This window comes from Mercurialis annua, linkage group LG1-X (genome assembly GCF_937616625.2).
Source record: "Mercurialis annua linkage group LG1-X, ddMerAnnu1.2, whole genome shotgun sequence".
Lineage (NCBI taxonomy): Eukaryota > Viridiplantae > Streptophyta > Magnoliopsida > Malpighiales > Euphorbiaceae > Mercurialis > Mercurialis annua.
Window position 1 is genome coordinate 52,158,644 of NC_065570.1, and position 22,403 is coordinate 52,181,046.

The following is a 22,403-nucleotide window of genomic DNA, read 5'->3' on the forward strand; positions in this document are numbered from 1 at the left end:
ATCAGCACTAGTTTATTTTCCCCAAAAATCACATTCGCAGGGAAAGGAACTTTTAAGATTAAAATTCAAACAAGGATCACTTAACCCCTCAAAATTATCAAAAATTTCCAAACTTGAATTTTATGACAAAACTAACTGTTCGTTAATATTGGATCAGTTCACACCCCTTAATTATCAAGACCATCAAATTATAGAGTAAATTGACCCAAAATTAATAAACTGTAGATCATTTCATAAAAGACAAATATAAGTAGTATAAATCCAAAATATCCTACTGCTTAATGATCATGTAGAGAATGATCAAAAATCGCTCAAATGTTACAAGTGTTAATTTACATTGAATTAAGGACAAAATTCAATCAAAAATAAAATTGTACCTTACATTACATTTGTTTGTGTCTCTGGCTCTCTGCTGCTAAGCTTTTCCTTCACGCTTCTACTTATGTTTCAAGTAAAAGGAACTAAGTTCGCCGAAGAACTAAACAAATAAACTAAACAAATAGATCGATAAAAGTCCGGCCTAGAAATAATCATTCACATAAGTTGTGACTAATTCTAAATCTCCATTAGTAGATTGATGGCTACCCGCAGCATCTTTCAAACATTTTTCCGGAAACCTAAAGCTTAAGCAAAACATTGCCTGCATGATATAAATAAAAGCCTTAAGTTTGCATAATTAAATGTATCCCTAAGCAGATATAAAAATGTACAAAAAAACAAAATTGCTGTTGTAAGCAACCGTCAATTTAAGTAGTATATACCTTATTCGGAGCAACATCCCTAACCCTATGAAAAACAGGATCTTGGATAGGGGCACCTATTGTAGACGATGCCTCCTGCAAACAAAAAATATAAAAGTGGAACATTAAGAGAATCAGTTTCTGCAATAGGGTAGTTATTGAATATATTTTAGGAGGCTACACGACCAATTCACCGGAATCAACTTACATTGCCTGAGAAACAAATTCAAAAAATAAAAAAGGAAGGAAACAACAAATTTACCGAGATAATAGATTCTTGGGTTTCAGTTGCCCGTATAAAGCAATAGCAGTGAATCCAGGGAAGACTTCCCTTCCAATATTCCCTTTGACTAATGCCCCTAAAAGAATCTGAGGAATGGAAATTGAAAGAGTTAGTATTCGTTTATTAACAGATACAAAACAAAACAGGATGTAAAAATGGTGGCAAAAATGTCTAAAAAACAGTTTTGAAACAAAATGAGAGGAAAGTAACAATTAAAAGTAAGTTTGCCTACCAAGCTAAAGATGCAATGTAATACATTGGATCAGCAAGAGATCCACCTCAGTAGATGAAAAAGATGCTGACTGGAGTGACAATAAAAAGACATTTTGACATTGTACGAAAAAATGCTACACTGAATTATATACATCAGAGAAATGAGCAAAGTCAGCAACTAAAATAAGACTTCTGGCTCAGTCTAGATAAGTCGAGGGCGTTGAGATTTTCCTTGTAAAAACAATTTAGATGGGAGAAAAAAGGCGAGGCAAATCAGATGAAAGGATGTTATTGGTGCTAAAGACTAGAAAATTGACAGTCAAATGTACAAGGACATAGAAGTATCCACCTATAAAGGATATAGAGGTTGGTCTCAATCATACCTAGAAATTGCAAAGCAGAAGCAGGAAGGTTCATTATCACATGATCGACATGCTCCCAAGGCCTAGTATTTGCCAACTCAGTGACTCTCATCTTCTTATTTGCACTCCCTTTTTTCTTAGAAGTAGAGGACATAGCAGCATCATGGGCGTTTTCAGTTTCTGTTCATAAAATGAATTGAGAATTTATGTACTCTAGAAAATTGACCGACAAAAATCATTGTTTATCCATCCAGTTCCATTCAAAATGCTGAAACATTTATTTTTAAGGTCACAAATTTCTCATTTTGATGAAAATTGTACCTTCCTGGCTGCAATTTGAAGGCCTTTTAAATGCAGCTACAGGCGCATCTGCCTGCCTACATTGATCTTGTGCAAGCATGTGATCACTTGCAATCTCATGAGGTGCTTCCGTCACCGCGGCTGCACGAAAAATAGAAGATCAATTTAAAAACTATATGTTAATAGACAGAAAGTAGATTCAACAATAAAATTACCTGCAACCTCTGTTTCCTCATTGGCATGTATCCTCTGAATCCCGCATGCTTTAAGAGTTGAAGCATCAGATTCTAAATGACTTTCACAAGACGGTGCTGTCATCACATGGGAAATAAATTTTCTAGCATCCATGTTGTGTGCAAAAACAAGATTATCAACCTTATTGAGTTTTGCATTGATCTTCAAATATTGAAAACTATCTGGATTCAAATCATTTGCATAAACAACACATCCTTTCTGTGCTGCTGGAATTGCAAAAGGACCAATACCAGCAAACATATCACATATTGTTTCACCAGGTTTAAATTGAGAAACCAGCCTTATATGTTCATGTTCCAACCTTGAATTCCAGTAAACCAAACCATAATCAAGCTTGAATGTAGCCCCATATTGCTTCACTTCTGTGATAAAATCATTTTCTCCGGCCAATACTTCAAACTTTGGCACTCGAAACTCATTTGTAATTGTTCCAACTTTATTAACAACAGTTTTGATCCTGGGATAATTTTTCTACCAATACAAGTAAAAACATGTAAGAACCTTTTTTTTTAACAAAAGAAACATTATTAAATCATAATTTAAAGTGAAGGATATTAAAATATAAAGAACGTGAAATAGTGATGATAAGCATTCAAAAACTGAAAAGTCTATTATGATTTACCTCACAAACACAAATTGATACATGACTATTGACGAAAGGGTACATAAAATAAGGAGAGACACCCTAAGAGAATTTGGCGATAATGGCCATAGTTGATGAAAACTTACATCATAAATAACCTTAGCAATGACATCCTTGTAAGGAAGCAATTCATCATGTATATTCAGATGGGCAACATGACCTGCAGGAAGAACAAAAAAAAACGATTCACTCATCAATGCTGAGATCTCAAACTAGCATTTGATCATGCTCATAAATTCATAATGTACATGGTGCGAGTAATAGCCATATTATATTAGAATTAACAAACATAAAAATTGCAAGACTCTTTTGCTAATTTATGCTTAGAAAGAAAGTCCATATGCATGGAAACTGAGAATGAATACAGCATAAATAGTTACACTCATGACTTAACTATTGTTTCGAAAGATGAAGGGACCTCAACTCCAGGAGGCAGGATCTGCTTCAATATGTGATCTGCAATCAAAAAAGTAGCCAAAAGTCATTTGTCAGCGAGCAAATTTGACTCAGATAGAGCTCTTGAAAAAAGGTTAACAAGCATCTAAGACTAGTCCATGGAGTATGATAATATTCAAGTATTATTCCGAAAATCATAAGAAATTGATATATGACTGCGTACAGACAGTCACTGGAGCACCTGATGCAGGAATTGCAGGAAAAGTATAGCATGCCAATCTTCCATATATGATGCTATCTATAAATCAATGTGGTTAAACTATAGTATTTGCTGCCCAAAAGATTTAGTAGCAACTCGAACAACCAAAAAGTATGCACGTGAAGCATTGCTTCATATAAATATTGATCAACATTTTCTTAAATGCATAATCGAAATGTTTAGTAGAAAAAATAGCGACACTTACGTAAATGTTTAGTACCAAAATTAATCTTAATATAACCTGCAAATATGCATAAAAGAAACACTGCCAACTAACCTGCAGTCCAGTAGGAATATCCAAGTGTGATTGAATAAGGAACTACTTCAATCTTGCATACTTTTTTTAATTCATCAAGTTTTTCAGCTGGAACATCACTCAAATCTGTGCCACATCACCAGTAAACTTACAATTAAAAACTGATAAAAATTCACAAACTCACTATATTACTATTATAAATAAATTTCATAATGCAACAATCTATAATACTTCATTAACCAGAATTTAAAAATAAATAAACTCTCACTAACCATTATTTTGAACACGTTCAGATAATATCAAATAACGGTTCTTTTCGCAATTAGGATCTTCAATAATAGGTTTAACGCGGGGTTTATCAAGTACATATCTGTGCGTGTATCAAAACAAAAGTTATAAGTAATTCAACTTAAAATATTGGGAATTAGGTGTAATAAAGCTAAAAGACGTACCCATTAAGTGAGCGAGTGGCTTTGCTGCAGAGTTCACGAGGGATTCTCAATGCATATAGCTTCAATTGCACATCAAATTTACTCTCGTCCAACATTGAATTTGAATCCATCGTAGATTTATTAAAGGAGAAACAATAATGATTTTTTAAAATTTGATTTACCAGAATAGTACCCTCGACTTCAGCTCTAAAACTCCACAAATAAACCCTAAATATTGAATTTTTAAATTTTTAAATCGGCAGGTATTTTACTTTCAAAATTAATAAAAAAAATGGGCAGGTTTTTTCACTAAAAACGTTGTCGTTTTGTCGGCTAATTAATTGGGACACAGAGTTGAGTGAGAACAACAGAGTTGAGTAAAACTAATGATCTTTTCCCATAGAATAGAAGTCTTTTAATTGTTTTTCATCGTTAACTTTTCTATATTGGTTTGTAGCACAGATAATGCCATAATAATAACGTGCAATAAGTTTTTTATAAAAAAACAAGAGCAAATTACTACGAGATCCTTCACATTTGACATAATTCACACTTTCGTCTCTTCTATTTGAAAATTAACCGATGTGACCCTCACTTTTATTTCCGTCAACAATTTAATCTCTCCGTCTATTTTTGGTGTCAGTCGAAGTTAAAAGATTTGAAAGTAAATTACTTTTCAAATATGAGGAATGGAATTGACAAACAAAAATGAGAGATCGAGTCGTTAAAAACAATAAAAATGGAGGATCATATAGTTTCGTTGACTTCGTTGGCTAACACCAAAAATGGACGGAAAGACTAAATCGTTGACAGAGACAAAAGCGAATGGCTATATTGTTTGATTTTCAAACAAAAAAGATTAAACTGTGAATTATGTCAAATATGAAGGTGTCACAATAATTTGCTCAAAAAACAAGCAAGAAAAATACGCGGGTGAACTATCGCGGGTATCCGAGCGACGATAGGTGACAGATTAAATAATAATTCATTTTACAATTTAATTAAAAAGTACTTTTTTATTTTTTTTAAATTTTAAAATATAGCGACAGATTTGAATAACTAAAATCTGTCACTAAATTTTGTTTCCATCGCTAAATAATTTAGCATCGAGACGGAAAAATCCGTCGCTAAATGACAGAATTATAGTAGTGAGGTCCTTATTTGGACGGAATTTGATAAAGGTGATTTAGAGTCTAAAAAAGAAATCGCGATATAATTAAAGTCCTTAAGGACCTTTTAAATAAAAATAGGTCTCGTTTAGCTGGAAGTAAGTAGATTAGGAAAATACAACTTCTAGAGAAGTAGTAATAACTTTTTGCTTAGTTCAAATTATGTTTTTCATTTTTCGAGAAGTAGGGTATAAGATTTTTTTTTTATTAGAAAAATGATTTTCCTAGCGAAATACATGTATTGTTCTGAGTGAGCACAAATGTTATACATATTAGAGTTATAATATTACATTCACCCACAAAGAAAATATACTGTAGATATATATATGATACCTTAAAAATAGATCTTCGATAGATATCTCAGATACAGAATAAATAAAGTAGAAACTATTTAAATGCTGAGTAAAAATATATTTTTTTTAAATGTATTTTTGAAAATTTTAGACGTTTTAGTCCATTTTGTGATTTTACCTAAAACATTATAACGAATCATAAGAACAAAAAACAGTATTATAAGAAAACAATTCTTCTATAACCCACGTCTCTCTTTTGAGAAACCTATCAAACCCTATTAAGTTTTACCTTTTTGTTCATTTGGGAGGTGGTTTTTGGCCATTCTTGGCCAAAAACCACCTCCCCAATCTGTCAAATTCAGTTTTTTAGCATTTTTCCATAGTTTTTGTCTTTAATTTTGAATAAAATTTCTTTCTTAGCCAATTTTGGTCTGGATCTAGAAATTATTTTCTATCTTAGTATCTTAATTTTATTAGATCTATTCTAATCGAAATTAAGAATAGTTTTTTTCATCGTTGTAGGTGAAATTGTTTTTTGCGATGCAAGCGATTTGGATTTCTAAAACAATTAGAGCCACCATCTTACGACGGATTTCACCAAATATCGGTATGTTTTGCGTCAGTATAGATGATGTCTTTAATGTTCAAGAGAAGAGATATGTCACTGAAGATGTGATTAGGGGCTCTAATGATGAAGTTATAGCTGCTAGTTGTAGCAGTCGTGCGATTAAAGTTAGTATTATCATGGCAAGCGAAGCTAATCTAATTCCCTTTATTTTAAAGGTTGTAATGGATGCCTTCAACAACAACTCTTTGCTTTGTAATATTATCAGTTTGATAGCACATGACTACTTTAACTTAATTGAGATGCATATATGTTGTTTTAATTATGATAGAAAATCTCATGTGGTAGCATATGACTATTTTAGTTTACCTAATTGGTTGGGGTATGTCCCTTCGATTATCAAATTCTATGTACTGGCTGATCAATCAGCTTTTGATTAATAGAAGTTTTTATTTCAAAAAAAAAAAACAGTATTATAATTATAGAAGCCAAATTGGCGTATTGCTGACATATAACATTTTGAATGAAATAGTACATAGTTTATAACTCTAACAAGATAATAAATTCCATTAAAAAAAAAACAAGATAATAAATTAAAGAAAGAAACAAATAATAAAATATCATTACAAAAGAAATAAACCTCTTTCCATCAAAGAAATTCAATTCTTTGACAGCAGCACTTCATTAACGAGGTTGTTGAAGTTGAATGAAGATGACCCATTACTATTCACACACTCTTCTGCTAATTTCTTCCATTCCATGGCCTTTTCCTTCATCTTTTTCCCTTTCTCTTCCTCCATCAATTCCTTGACAAGCTTCTCTACATCTTCTCTTTCAAAATTGGTGCCCAATTCCGTACCAATTCCCCATTCATTGCAGCTTTTTCTGCTGTTAACAAAATGCTCTCCAAAGAAAGGCCAGCCGATGATGGGAGTTCCTGACGAGATAGTTTCCAGAATTGAATTCCATCCGCAGTGAGTCATGAATCCCGCCGTTGATGGGTGGTTCAGAATTTCCTCTTGCGGACACCAGCTTGCTATAAAACCTCTTTCTTTAGTTTCAACCAGGAATTCAGGCGGCAGAATTGCTGATTCTCCCATTATTAAGTCTGGCCTTGTTATCCACAGGAAGTTATGGTTACTGTTTGCAAGTCCCCAAGCAAGCTCGACTACCTGTTCAGCTGTCATAACCGTAGTGCTTCCAAAATTTACGTAAATAACCGAATTGGGTTCTTTGGAATGAAGCCATTTGATGCATTCTGCCTCTTCATTCCACAGATTGCATTCTATGGAATTGTATTGTTCTTCAGGAATTTGGTCCAGAAGTAATTGTAGAGGACCTATGCTGAATACCTTTTTAAAGAATAGAGAGAGGTCTTTTAAAGTTTCAGATTCAAGAGCATCAAATGTGTGAAATATAACAGCCGATGCTTTCGAAGCTCTTCCGATGTCACTTTCAGTTGAATCTTCGACGGAGTTTACTTGTTCTTTCGTTTTGATCAACTTGGAAAGGTCCCTCAGTTTAGCTCCTTTCATTCCTGGAATCCATTCCATCATGCTCTCCAAATTCTTCTCCATACCTGTTTCACTACTAGGATCTGCAAATTGATAGGTATTTTAGGATAAATATAAAAAAAAAATTATAGATTTTTCTGATAAAATGAACTAATTTATAAAAAGACAACACTTGCTCTTATTTAATGTAGCAGTAAGTTTTGTTTTTTCGTGATTCCAGTTGTCTTTCCATAATAATTCATAATGTGAGTAAATTTGACAATTATATAATAAAGTTATAATTTTGGAGGAAAAAAATTGAATATATCTATTAATTTGAGATGGAAGAAATAAAAAAAATAAACCAAACAAAACGCAAGCCGATTTGGGAGAAATTTAAAGTTGTACCTTTGAGAAAAGCAATACATTGTTTGATTTGATCACGAGAATGTTTAAAGCTCATAAATCCAGAAGCTCCCATATTCCAAAGCAACACATTAGGAATCTGAAGCTCTTCAGAAAGAGTCAGACTATGATTCAAAATAGCATCCGAGAGCATGCATGTAACACGAGGATTGGATCCTTCGTCGTTGAGCTCAGCAACAAGATGACGAAACAAACTCAAGAAATCCTTTCGACAAGTCTCACGCAGGGCATGCAAATTCAAGGCTAAACTAGTGTGAGAATTGGAAGGTGGGTGCTGAAGAGGTATAGTTGCAAAACGGAAATCAGGCAAGCCGTTTAACGAATTAGGACCTCTCGAGTCAAGAATGCGGTCATGGTTAAACTCAGTGTTGACGAAGGTGACATGAAAACCTTTGGAATGAAGTAGTTTTGCAAACTTGAGCATTGGAATAATGTGGCCTTGAAGTGGGAATGGAATGCAAACTACATGAGGCTTGCTAATTACTGCCATTTCTACTTTCTTTTCCTTTATTTTTTGTTTTCTGTGTATGATTGTGTTATGGTGCAAGACGAGAACTTAGTCATACTTATAATGAGTATTAACTATTAAGCATAAAGGTGACAACTCTTGGAATATGTTTATTTGCTTGAATTATATTGTTGTTCTCACTTTTGGAACTTTTCAAGGTCTTTTCTCTTTCTTTTCACTATAATTTGTGCTGACTTAGTCCAAACAAACAACAAATATTGTTTCATTATGAAATATTTTGTGTTGTACGCACATTTAAAGTAATACAAATTTAACCAATGGGGGTTGGTCCAAGTGGTAAGCGGCTTGATATCGCTTAAGCAAGGTCTCGGGTTCGAGTCCTTGTGAATGCAGAAAATTCCCACTGGCAGACTCACCCACCATGCCAGGTGCGCGACGCGGGTCGGATCCGGATTAGTCAGGGCGAAGCCTTAGAAACCGGATGGGCTTACCAAAAAAAAAAAGTAATACAAATTTATATCCATTTTTTTCTTATTTATTTTTCTTATAATTGTTTTGTAAAATGTGTTAAAAATTAGTAATTTATTTGAAAAATTAACATAATGTAAATTAAAGTGCAAATCTAACCTAAAATGTTACTTAGAAATTAAACGATAAAAAGTTTTAAGCTTTTACACTATCATGTTATAGTATGTAGAAAAAAACAATTAAATAAAAAATATGTATGTATGCATGTTTAAGTAAATAACTAAATAAGAGTGGTTCCATTTCAGGTCATCAGGAGTGGTTCTATCACTTTTCTCAGTTTCTCACAAATATAACTATTTTAGATTTCCAATAAAAATCTTATTTAACCCTAAAAAAAAGTAAATAACTAAATAAAAGTAGATGTCCAGGTATATGAAAACTCTACACTTCTTCTCTTTTATCATCTAAATCATTTTCAGTTTTCAACTAATTATAAAGAGTAGAAAAAAAACAAAATTTAAAATCAGTTTTCGTATTTTATTTAATTTCGTCTTGAATGAAGAAGAAACTTATATTTTAAAGAAATTTAGAGGTTTGAACACTTGAGGTGAGTATTTATTTTATTAATTAATTATAAAAGTAGATTTAGATGACCAATTCTAATTAAGATCTCAGATTTAATCATTTATTAAAACCAATGTAAACAAGTCTCTCGTTAGTGTTTCAAAAGAAGGGATATTAGAGTAAAACAAAAACTTGAATCCAACCAGTAGAAGACATTGTTCGATAAATGGAACCAAGATGATCCAAAACAATGGTCTACTTTGTAACACTAGATCCACCGGCATTGCGTTTCTTATCAAATGAGGAATGCAATTTGAAAAATACTAACAAAAATGAGTAAGTTTTATTATCATTTTAATGACGTGTTATAATGTGATTAGCTCAATTTACGGATAACGTAGTAGACTAAGTCTATCAAATAATTTTTCAATATATATGCAAATTCACTTCATGATCCTCTCTTCTAATTATATCTTATTTTTCCTGTCTTTTATTTAAATTTTTAGGATAAACTACTAATAACCTCCAACCTAGATAATGTTAAACCCTATGATAATTTTGGTACAAGACAAACCTCATCCTTTCTAAAAATTTCAAGATAGAAACCCCTATCCCTAACAGTCTTAAAAAAAGTTGACTTGGTCCCTGAATTTTATAAAAGTTCATTAAATTATTGATATTCTTATTATTTTTATGAATCAATTTTGTATTTTTATTTAAAATTTAATAAATTTAAAATTTTATTTTTATAGATTTTTTAGAAAGTAAAATTATAGTATTTTCATCTAATAAAATTTATAAACATAGAACTGTGTTTTTTTAATATTTTAATTTAATCATTTTTTTAATTAAACACGCAACTTTGAGGCATTAATTTATTTAATTTAGAGTTCAAAATGCCCCATTTCGGAATTATAGTAAAACAACTTCTTTTGTACGTAACAATATTAGAATATTGAAAATATAAGTAATCTGATTTATTATTTTTATATATAACCAAGCCACAAAGTTATTCAATTTTACTAATTCGTATCACCATCTTTACTAATTTCGGGTACTTTAAATTTTTAAAAATAATTATTTTAATTATTTTAATTGTTATGTAACTATAACTATATATACATATTTATGGATTTAATTTTTTTTTACTATAATATAAATATAAAATGTCTCAATTTTTTGTATTTTATTTAAAAAATATATTAATTAAAACCTGACTTATACAATTTAAATATTATAAAAATAATTAAAGGTACAAAGTACAAAAAAACCTTAAATTACCCAAAAAGAACACATAACTTCTTCTTCTTTCTTGGGCCATTTGAGCCCTCAATGTTTTTAAATGGTGAAAAAAAAACCCAACGTTTGAAAAAAAACCCACAAAAATAACTAAAAATGTCAGAGGTTAAGTTCTCAAAAATAAATAAAATAAAAAGGCTTAAGTGCTCTTTCTAAAAATATTAAAGAGCTTTTTTGCACCATTGAAAAATATTAAGGGCTCAAATGGACAAGAAAAAACTAAAAGGGTTTATATGCTCTTTCTGAAAAAGTTTAGAGTTTTTTTTGTACCTTTGGTGTTTTAAAACAATTTATTGAATGAAAATAGTAATGAAAAAAGTGTATAAAAATTGTTTTTCAAATTTATTAACTTTTTAATAAAAATATTGAATTAATTTATAAAAATAATAAAAAGTTTTGACAACTTAATCTATTTTAATATATTCAGAGACCAAATTTATATTTTTTCATTGCGTTTTTAACATGATGGAGTTGTCAATTTTGATTTTTTTTAAAAGATTAAAGTATGTTTTATGTCAAGAATCAGGCTAATAATCACCGACGGTCCTCGACTTTTACCCTAACCTTCCGTAAACCCCCCAACCTTTCAAAAGCTTCCCTAAACCCCCCAACCTTTGTGGCGGCGCCATTCACGGCCCTTATAGACGAAACTACCCTTTTGGTTTTGGCGGCTGTCCTTTTTTTTGGAAAAAAATAAATAGTGGCGCCACATGTTAATTGACACGTCATTTAATGTCAAAACAAAATTGAAACACCCAAAATACCCCCTAAAAAATTAAACCAAATCAAATTTACTTAATCAAACCCAACCCACGGTCAATCCGCCCGCCAACCCGAACCACTCACCGCACCCGCCGCCGACCACCACCCGCCGCCCGCCGCTGACCCATCGGAATCTGCTCTTGGAGAGCAGATCTGAATCTGTTCTCCAAGAACAGATTCAGATCTGTTCTCCAAGAACAGATTTCAGATCTGTTCTTGGAGAACAGAGAACAGATTCAGATCTGTTCTCCAAGAACAGATCTGAAATCTGTTCTTGGAGAACAGATGCACATCTGTTCTCCAAGAACAGATGTGCTGCTCGTCTTCTCAGAGAAGACGAGCTGCTGCTCGTCTTCTGAAAAACGGAGAAGACGAGCTGCTGCTCGTCTTCTCAAAAACGGAGAAGACGAGCTGCTGCTCGTCTTCTCAAAAACGGAGAAGACGAGCTGCTGCTCGTCTTCCCAGGTTGGGAAGACGAGCAGCAGCTCGTCTTCCCCTGAGAAGACGAGAAAATCTTCTCAGATCTGAGAAGACGGTCGTCTTCTCAGGTGAGAAGACGACGAGCTTGGTCGTTTTCTCACCTGAGAAGATGACCGGAGGCGGGTTCGGTTGTGGCGGTTCGGTTTCAATAATTCAGTGGTTTGAATGGGTTGATTTGCTTTGATTTTTTATTTTTGTTTTAATTAAATTTTAATAGTTGTAAGGGTGTTTTGGGTTTTTCAATTTTTTTTTAGATATTTTGCCACATGTCAGATGACACGTGGCGCCGTCTTTTTTTTTTTTTTTTAGAATTGTAGCCGCCAAAAAAAGACGGCGCTTAGGGGTATTTTCGTCCATAAGGACCGTGAATGAGCGCCGCCATAAAGGTTGGGGGGTTTAGGGAAGCTTTTGAAAGGTTGGGGGGTTTACGGAAGCTTAGAGCAAAGGTCGAGGACCGTCGGTGATTATTAGCCCAAGAATCACCATAAGATTGAGGGAAAAATATCAAATATGCCATCCAAGTTTAGCCTGAGGATCAAACTGGCCCTCTATGTTCGGAAAGGTGCTAAAACACACATAACGTTTTAAAAAATGTTCAAATAAACCCCTCTTTCTAACACCGTTTGAAAATCCATCAATTCTTGCCTAACTGGAATCTGACGTGGCTTTTTGAACATGAGGTGGTTCAAATATGCGCTCAATGTTTGACATGTGGTTCAAATATGACCTTCATATATGAAAAGGTTCAAATATGCCCTTTATTAATGAAAAGGTTCAAATATACCCTTCATGTATGAAAATGTTCAAATACGCCTTTTCATATATGAATAGGTTCAAATACACTCTTCATGTATGAATAGGTTCAAATATCACCAGTAAGGGTGAGCAAAATTATTGATCGACCAAATTAATCGACCAAACCGATGATTTTCGGTCGGTTTGATTATAAGTTTCAGTTTATTAGTTCAGTTTTGATAAAAAAAATGTAGATTTTTAATTTTGCGTTCGGTTTGAGATTAAATTATTCAAATTAACCGAATAAGATGGCCTATTGAAGTTTTGAAAAATTTGTCTCGTATCAAAAGATATTAGCAATAATAGAGTTGATTCTAAGAAAAATATAATCACTTTCGAGATCGATTCGATTTTAAAATTTAAAGTTTAAAACCTAATTTGACAAAATATCATTTTAGAAGTTCGAGCTCAAGCTCGATAAAATAATTGAAATTCAAACTTGATTCGACTTGATTATATGTATAAATATTTAAAAATGAAATTTTATGCACAAAAATAAAGATTTTATTGCGTTTATATACATAATAATTAAGAATAATTTTTTTACTAAAGTTCAACTAGGCTCGCAGGCTTATCAAGCAGAGTATTTTGATGCTCAAATTCACTTTGAACCATTTTATACATGAAGAACATATTTGATCCTTTTTTTTATATATAAAGGGTATGTTTGAACTTTTTTATACATGAAGGGCATATTTGAATATTTTTATACATAAAGGGCATATTTGAATATTTTTATACATGAAGGGCATACTTGAATCATATGCTAAAGATTGAGGGCATATTTGAACCAACTCAAGTTCATTAAACCACGTCGGATTCCACCTAAGCAATAAATGACGGTTTTAAAAACGGTGTTAAGAAGAGGGGATTATTTGAGCTGTTTTTTAAATGTTAAGTGTGTTTTTGCATCTTTTTAAACGTAGAGGGTCAATCTGCTCCTCAGGCCAAACATGAAGGGCTCATTTGACCCTTTTCCCTAAGATTTAACTTCCATTGCATCTGATCAGGTTATATCAAATCGAATAAACACATTAAGTGGTAAAACTTCTCAAACACATATTTTTCTATCTAAGTCTGATCCTTATCCTAGAATTTTTATCTGGGCTCAAGTCGGAATTGGTCTAAAATACGTCAAAAAATTAATCAATTGCATAAGTTTAAATCTGGCAGTAATAAAATCGGACTTAATGTGGGACGAATGTCTTACGAAAATTTAGTGAACAAACCTGACACAAATAGGCCGGGCTTGGGTGCACCAGACAGATCCCCAGCTAAATGATCATGCATACACAGTACGTAGTTCCTAGATTATAATGTATGTTGGACCTTGTATGCATACATCTAAAATCACAAATATTTTTAGAACAGTTTTACTAAAACAATATATCACTCATATTCTCAAACTTTTGACAATGGGTCCTTAAGATGATATGTCAAAAAAAAAAAATTGAAACCCATTCTGCTAAACATATTAGGATTATTTATATATGCAATACTGAAAACATCTCTAATGAACTGTTTAAAAAGAATAGCGAATTTGACTCTCTACATATAAAAAGTCAAACTTTATATTTTATTTCATATCTCATAAACATTATAAATTTTAAAATAAATGAATTAGTTTGTTTTTTAATAAAAATTTTCAACATAAAAAAAACACTTAAAAAATAAAATAATATTAAATAAAAATCAAGAAATTAAATTAGAGAATATATTGGAATAAAATCAAAACAATCCTTACCTATTTTGTTCCTTGGGCAGAGCATGTGAAGGTGAAGCTTACAACATAAAAGGAAGCCAGAATAGTAGAAGAAAATATAAACATACAATCTGCAATTGCATTAAAACTAGGCAACGACCTTTTCAAAATATTTTACCAAGAGTTGTGCTAATGCTAGAGATACTTAGCAATAAGAAGTGTTACGGTGCTATCTATTTCTCTTAGATCCGCTCTTCACTGCTGAATGCTGATGCAGAACCTCCTTTTCCTCTACCTGCAGGCTTCTTTCCTGAAGATGGAGACCCGCCTTTTCCTCTACCTGTTCCTATCTTTTTGGCATTCCACTCTTAAGTTCCATCTCTACTTTTATTCCTGCCAAATATCATAGCACCAATTACTCAAATTTTGCAATTAAGACAACAAAAAAAAAAAAGGCCTAATGCCTCAAAAAAACCCTAGCCCCTTTGCAATCCTATCCTGACGTTGAAAACTGGTCAATTTTACCCTATTTTATATTTTTGTGTTTCAACTGTACCCTTAAATATTAAATTGATGTTTTCTTCGTTTGGAAAAAAAATTAAAAAATGTTCTCCATGTCTAGCATATATTGGTTGTATATGTTGAAAATTTATTTAGATTTAGTTAAATTAATTAAGAATTTAGATTAGATTTAATTTGATTATGGTTTTTAGTTAGTTTTTTTTTAAAAAAGACTTATTTATATTTTTTTGAATGAAAATAGATTTAATTTTATCTTTAAACTTAGTTAATTAAATGATTTCTCATTTAAATAAAAAAATTGTGAAAAATTAAAAAAATTAGGGTACAATTGAAACGAGAAAATACGAAATAAGATAAAATTGACCAGTTTTCAACGTCAGGGTAGAATTGAAAAGGGGTAAAAGGTCGGGATTTTTTTTTTGGGCTTTTTTCACAAACAGCCAACATTTATCATATTATTACTTTTATACGCACATATGTTTTCATTATCAAAACTATTATACACTCTGTAAATTATAACTTTTATACGAACATATATATACCCCTCTTCTCAAATCAACCCTAAAAAACAAAGTTATTTTCTCTCTCATCATTATCAGTTTCTCTCATCTCTCTCAACTCATTTTTCCAATCTCTCTCAAATCTCACAAACTCTTCAAACTCTCTCAGATCTGTTGTCCTCATTCATCTTTCTCAACATCGCCGTCCAACATCGCTACAAACTTTGTCCGTATTGTTATTCTTTTCACCATTGTTGGAGCTGAAGATCCACATAAGATTCCGGCGAGGAATTTCATTGTTTTTGATATTGTAAAATGACTTTTTGTTGTTGTTCTTACGTTGCTTCTTGTTATCGTTTTTCTATTTTGATTTCAGATCTAATTTACTATTCTTCTTATTCTTCTTCTTCTTTTCTTTAGATCTACATTTTCTTTTTTTTTGTTTACTGTTTTTATATATTCATGATTAATGTATAAAGATTATCTTTTCATATTATGTAAAATAATTTTGTGAGTTTATCGAATAAAATTCGGTTATTTCTGTATTTTTTATGTGTTTGGTTGTATTTCTGCATTTTTTATATTCCGCAGTACGATTTGTTGATGATGGTTGATTGCTGAATTATTGTTATGTTTCAGTATTGTTGATTTTATGTTAATATTGTGTTTATAATCAATTGAATTTTTTCTTGATTTTAACATTGGCAAATAGAATAATATTGTCCGTGAAATAAACTAAAAAAATAAAAATTAAATTGAAAAATACATATAATTATTATAATATTACAGTGTTGATTTTAGCATTGCTGAAAAATATAAATAACGATGTTAAATTATTATAATAGTATAGTGTTGATTTTATGTCGGTATTATGTTGATTTTGTGTTAATATATGGTTGATTTTAACATTGTCGAAAAAAAACAATATTGTCTATGAAATACACTAAAATAATGAAAATTAAATTGAAACAAAAAAAATGATCCATTAATTTTTGATTGATTAATAAATTATTGTAATGTTGATATTTTTAATAATGTTAATATCAACATAACATCAACACAATACCAACACAAGATCAACATTGTAACATTATAATAATTCAATATCATTATTGTCCTTTTCACCATTGTTAAAATCAACAAAATATTAACCGAAAATCAACACAATTTCAACATTGTAACATTATAATAATTTAACATCTTTATTTGTCTTCTTTCCCAATGCTAACATATCATTATCTAGTCTCAGTTAAATTTTTATTTTTTTAGTTTATTTCACGGACATCATTATCTTATTTGTCAATGTTAAAATCAATAAATATCAACTGATTATCAACATAAAATTAACATAAAATCAACAACACTGAAACATTACAATAATTTTATCAATCTACCATCATCAACAAATCGTGCTGCAGAATAAAAAAAATGCAGAAATATAACCAAACAGAGTAAAAGTGCAGAAATAACATATTTTCATTCCATAAAATCATAAAATTATTTTATATACATGAAAATTAGTATTACATTCCTTAAAGATAATCTTTACACATGTTTAATGGTAAAAAAAAATATTGTGACTTAAAAACAGTTAATAAAATAATTTCTAGATCTAAAAGTGAAAAAGAAGAAGAAGAAGAACGGCGAATCTTTTTGTCTCAAAATCTGATCATATGCCTTTAATTTTTTTTTTAAATCGTTAAAAACTTCTGATATATATTCTTCCTTCCGACAATAAACTCCGACTCGGATCCGAAAAAGAAAATACAAAAATAAAAAAACGGTGGCGGCACAACGAAGGCGGCAGTGGAGTGGCACTGAGACTTGATGAAGTGCAACGACCATGAAAAAGAATAGAGCACATGGGATGGAAGAATATGGAAGAAATAACTGTTAATTTGAGAGAAGAAAAGAAAAGTCGTATAAAAGAAATAATTTTAAGATGTTAGGTTATTTTTATAAAATAAGATGGTGGGGAAAGTAAAGAAATGAGTTGGGCTGTATAAATGTAAACAATCTGCCAAATATCGTATTTGACATAAAAAGCCCATTTTTTGAGGCATTTGGCCAAAAAAAGCATGTAGTCCATCACAACATACAAAGAGCAAAGAAGAAAATAAAGAAAATATTTATTATTTAACCCAACAGTTTTATCCATCTTCTTGTACCGTATTACGTGGCATGCTTTTATTTGCTCAATTTCTATCAAAAATGTATGTTTCAATTTTTCACTTTAAATTGATCCACTTGCCACGTCAGGTGGTATAATAAGGTGAATTAAATTTGTTGAGTTAAATAGCATTAATCAGAAAATAATACCTTTGAATTTCAAACTATCAAGTTCAGATTGCAGCTTCTCCCCATCATGAATGTCTTCTAACACAGGGTTTCCTTCACGTAATCGCCCTTTTTTATTCGTAACGGAACCGTTGTCCCACCTGGACTATAAGGGTTTAAACAATTATAAAAATGACAATATAAGAAGTTATATAGATATAATTTACAAATTGAAGTGTCAAATAAGTTAAACAGAAAAATGAAAGATTAAACGCGTAAATGGATACAAGTTATATGTAGTTAGAAAACATGTAATGCGAAAGGATATTGCAGTTTAAGGACCCATGTAGGATTAATAGAGATCTCCAACTTTTTTGCTAAAATTTTAGGGCATAATGCTACGAATGTGTGCTGTTTATTTCCTTGCTTGTCTCTGAGAGGAAAATTATATTCAAAGTTTAAACGAAAGAAAAAAAAATTAATCCTCAAAGAGGTAAAAATAAAAAGGAATTGCTAAAAGTATATAGTAGGCGCCGCGAGAGAGCCGCTTTCTTGAAATCATAGAATATAGAAGTTCAATTCCTGCACGGCATGCATATGCTTCTTTCTCAACTGTCAAACACCAAATCTTGCTAATTCTAAAATGTAAATTACTGGCTTAGTGTCCCAAAAAAGGGTATTATAAATTGCAAATAACTTCTTCAACTACTCTCTGTTGTTGTGTTGTTTTCAGCTGAATTGGCAAATTGTTCTAAAAAGTTTGGAGAATATTCTGCTGGACAAGTATTACCACTTGAAAACGTAAACTTCAGATTTTATATTCTTATGAATAAATTCGATGTTTGATCTCATGCTTTATGCTAGGAAAATGAATAATAATATCCATTCATTTAATGTAAGTATATCTTTTCTTTAGTAATATTCTAGTCGTCTCTGCTTCTTTTTCTGAATGTGTAGTAGACTAGGTTCATCTTCTAATCTTACAAATTTATTAGCAAGGACTTTTTAAATGTGTGTAGGTGACATGTGTCTGATATTGACTTGTTTTGTATAAAATATCAAATAAATATGTTATTTATTCAATTATTGATTTGATACTCATCTTATTTATACTAATTATTGGACATAATATTATCTCTAATCTAGTATAAAATTATACTAGAATTTTATTTTTAGAATGTTTACAAAAGTATCTGAGATGCGAAATATTTTGTAAAGTTTAACTTCAAAATTGTAACCCATTTTTTTTATTTTTGCACTTTGATTTACTGTTCCGAATTTCATTATAGCGTGCTTAAAAGAAAAATTACAACAGTACATAAAAATAAGGCATTGGAGTTATGTTTTTATATTCAATATTTTCAAAAAAATTTAAAAAGTATTAAAAATATAATCTACAACTATTTCTAAAATCTTGTTTTTCAAACAGTTTAAAATGGTTTTTAAAATTACAGTTTGCTATCGTTTGTAGACAATTGTTTCTCAAACAGTTTCAAACAATTGTTAAAATATAATTTGTAATCTTTTTAAAAGCAGTTTTTAAGAATGATTTATAGCAGTTTTAAATAGTTTCTAAAATATACTTTTCTTTTCCAGATATATATAAGATAGAAACTATTACATTTTTAATATGACGTATATATAAAAATATTAAAATAAGAGTAAAAGAAATAAGTTTCAAAATCGGAATAGTTTTTAAGAAAATAAAATTAAAAATGAAGTATTTTCTTTTTTCAAATTTCCTTCCCTTTTTCCATAAATCATATATTTTACACACAATTTTGTTTAAGTCTACTTTGGTTAAATTTATCTTTGTTATTTAAATTACACATAAATAAAAGTAAAGACCGGCTGAAATGGAAATTTAGTCTGGTAAGTGGTAACTATAGTCGACATAGCTAAGTGTAGATAGGTGATGTGTACGCTTAAATATGTCATATTGCAAGAAAAAGACGACCAGCAAACTCTTATCCACGTCATCAAAGATAAGATGGGACCCATCTGATGATGTTTGAGACGTTAACAAATTTAGTTTTTCCTTCCGGTGAAAGAAATAAGAAATTCCTTTTCATTAATTTAGGTAATAATTTTGTCTTTCTTGTTAACAACTTTAAGTAAATATTAGAAGTCGGCCCGGGAATTTCCCCATTTATCATGAATCATGATAAATGAATAAAATATTGTATGGTATTTGCATTGCAGGGGAGGAATTAGAACTAGAATTAGTGGAGGCTAATTATATAAAATTTAATTTTAAAAGATTTTTCAAATATTAAAAATTAAAGGAGTTTATTTATAAAAAAATAGGTTTGAAAGGGCTGTTGCCTTCTCATCCCCTTTGGATGTTTAATTGTTTATGTATAAGTTTGTGTCACTAATTTTAAAAATAATGATGTATCAGTTTCATTAAATTTTAAAAATATTAATAATTTATTTAAAATAATTTAAAGCCTAATGAATAAAATATTGTATGGTGTTTGCAGCGGAGGAATTAGAAGTAGAATTAGAGGAGACTAATTATATTAAAATGTGATTTTAAAATATTTTTCTAATATTAAAAATTAAAAATTAAATATGAGAGGGCGGTTGCCTTCTCACCCTTTCATGTACTTCCGTGTTTGGATGTTTATGTATAATTTTTTTGGACCCAATGTTTATGTATAATTTTGTGTTTCTAATTTTGAAAATAAATGATGTATATGATGTATCAGTTCTATTAAATTTTAAAATATTAATTTATTTATTAAAAGTATAAATTAACTGGCATTTAATATAGTTATGAGATTTGAAAGTGAATGTGGGGCGCCAAGTAGCAGCCTAACCTAGAAGTAGAAGGATGAGATGAAAAGGAAGGTGAAAATAAAAAACGTGGGGTATATAAATAAGACAAAAAGGACACATTGGGCTGCCTTATTAGTTTGGGAGTTAATTAGACATAATACCTTCATTACCCAAAGTAATTAGAATAGTACGCTGCCAAGTTTCCATTTAGCTATTTACATTTTCCATCTTCTTTTTTTGATTTTTATACTTTCTGTTTTTGATAAATGCCATCTTGTCTTTTATTCTTCAAATAAAAATAAAAACATCCACTGCAACCCTAACATAATCACCCAAGCTGCAATCTCCGACGCAATCTCTCCGCCGTCACTGCCAAGCAACAACCACTAAAGAAGCCACCTTCAAGATCGCCTTCTCGCGGTTTTCAGAAAATCCCAAGCCTACCGCTGCCGCCGTTGTAAGCCCGCCTCCGACACAAGCCCGATAATAATTTTGCAGGTATCACGACGAGGATGGAGAACTGTTGATGAAGTATGGATGGGGCGAGTAAGAGAGTGAAAAGCCACATACACCTGTATTTAATTTTTTTGTTAGAGGGAATTGTGGGGCTTTTTGTATAATTTTTGGAGTTTTTTTTGAGATTTTTGTTTTGATATATTAGCAATTTACTTTGATTTTGAAATTTAGAAATGAGCAGATGCTATTTTTTTAGTGTTGCACAGCTTGCACTCTTAGTGTTTGAAGAAATGCTTATGAGAATATCTCTTGATGTATGTAATTTTTTGGGTGTTGGCTAACCAATGGTTAACTTTGGGTAAACCGTTGGTTAACTTGTAAGTTAGGAGCTGCTGCAATTAGATTTAGGCAGGCAAACATTGTGGTTCGATTTTTTTGTGTTGTACAACATGTTGCACTTTAAATCGAATCAATATTTTGTGTATTGTTTTAATCCATTTCTTATTTTTGTTTTCTGAACGATGATGTTGATGTAATTGTGGTTCGGTTTTTTTGTGTTGCACAACATGTTACACTCTAGGTGTTTGAAGAAATGCTTGTGAGAATTGTAATATTTTTGGGTGTTGGGGTAACCAATAGTTAACATTGGGTAAACCGTTAGATAACTTGTAATTTTATTTTGAATAAATCATTAATGAAATCGTTAGTAAACAGTTACTGAATTTTATGTTTGTGGTTCGATTTTTTTGTGTTGCACAGCATGTTGCACTCTAGGTGTTTGAAGAAATGTTTGTGAGAATTGTAATATTTTTAAATGTTGGATAACCAATGGTTAACATTGGGTAAACTGTTAGATAACCTGTATTTTTATTTTGAATATATCATTGATAAAATTATTAGCAAACAGTTGCTGAATTTTATGTTTATTGTTAGTTAACCAGTGCTGTACTAATGGTACACCAATGACCTTATTTTTAGTACCATGTTGGTTAACAAATGGTTAATCAATAATTTTAGATTTTAAAAAAGACGATTTAGGTTTTATTTGACGGTTGCTGTTGCGGTGATGAAGGGGAGGGGTTTGTAATAGAATTTTCAACTAGTTTAATAAAAATGTAGGTTTGAATTTGAAATAGTTTTTTTTTTTGGTTAACCAACAGTGTTGGTATACCGCTGGATAACCAAAATCGTATTCCTGAGATTAAAAAAGATATTTATGAGAATAACAAAAGTTATTTTTGCAA

General features: G+C 30.9%; 2 protein-coding genes across 2 annotated transcripts; both read right to left on the minus strand.

The window, feature by feature from the left end:
* Nucleotides 1-211: 211 nt before the first annotated feature.
* LOC126665706 (tRNA (guanine(37)-N1)-methyltransferase 1) lies at nucleotides 212-4,485 on the minus strand. Its single transcript, XM_050358583.2, has 11 exons — nucleotides 4,160-4,485; nucleotides 3,980-4,077; nucleotides 3,729-3,833; nucleotides 3,190-3,252; nucleotides 2,883-2,956; nucleotides 2,114-2,624; nucleotides 1,920-2,039; nucleotides 1,620-1,778; nucleotides 1,003-1,109; nucleotides 762-836; nucleotides 212-640 (listed from the first exon to the last, which is right to left on the minus strand). Exons 1-11 carry the CDS (start codon nucleotides 4,267-4,269, stop codon nucleotides 521-523), a joined length of 1,542 nt encoding a protein of 513 aa, XP_050214540.1. The 5' UTR covers nucleotides 4,270-4,485; the 3' UTR covers nucleotides 212-520.
* Nucleotides 4,486-6,762: 2,277 nt separating this feature from the next.
* Nucleotides 6,763-9,556, minus strand: LOC126665368 (7-deoxyloganetin glucosyltransferase-like). The gene is made up of 2 exons (XM_050358145.2): nucleotides 8,067-9,556; nucleotides 6,763-7,762 (listed from the first exon to the last, which is right to left on the minus strand). The coding sequence occupies exons 1-2, from the start codon at nucleotides 8,572-8,574 to the stop codon at nucleotides 6,825-6,827; spliced, it is 1,446 nt and encodes a 481-aa protein (XP_050214102.1). The 5' UTR covers nucleotides 8,575-9,556; the 3' UTR covers nucleotides 6,763-6,824.
* Nucleotides 9,557-22,403: the final 12,847 nt, after the last annotated feature.

Excerpts from the sequence above, each read along its gene's own strand:
- LOC126665706 (XM_050358583.2), bottom strand. The coding sequence starts at position 4,269 with ATGGATTCAAATTCAATGTTGGACGAGAGTAAATTTGATGTGCAATTG. Across the intron at positions 3,253-3,728 it reads ATATTCCTACTGGACTGCAG|ATCACATATTGAAGCAGATC; the intron begins GTTAGTTGGCAG and ends TTTTGATTGCAG. Across the intron at positions 837-1,002 it reads CCCAAGAATCTATTATCTCG|GAGGCATCGTCTACAATAGG; the intron begins GTAAATTTGTTG and ends TTTTGTTTGCAG.
- LOC126665368 (XM_050358145.2), bottom strand. The coding sequence starts at position 8,574 with ATGGCAGTAATTAGCAAGCCTCATGTAGTTTGCATTCCATTCCCACTT. Across the intron at positions 7,763-8,066 it reads ATGTATTGCTTTTCTCAAAG|ATCCTAGTAGTGAAACAGGT; the intron begins GTACAACTTTAA and ends ATCAATTTGCAG.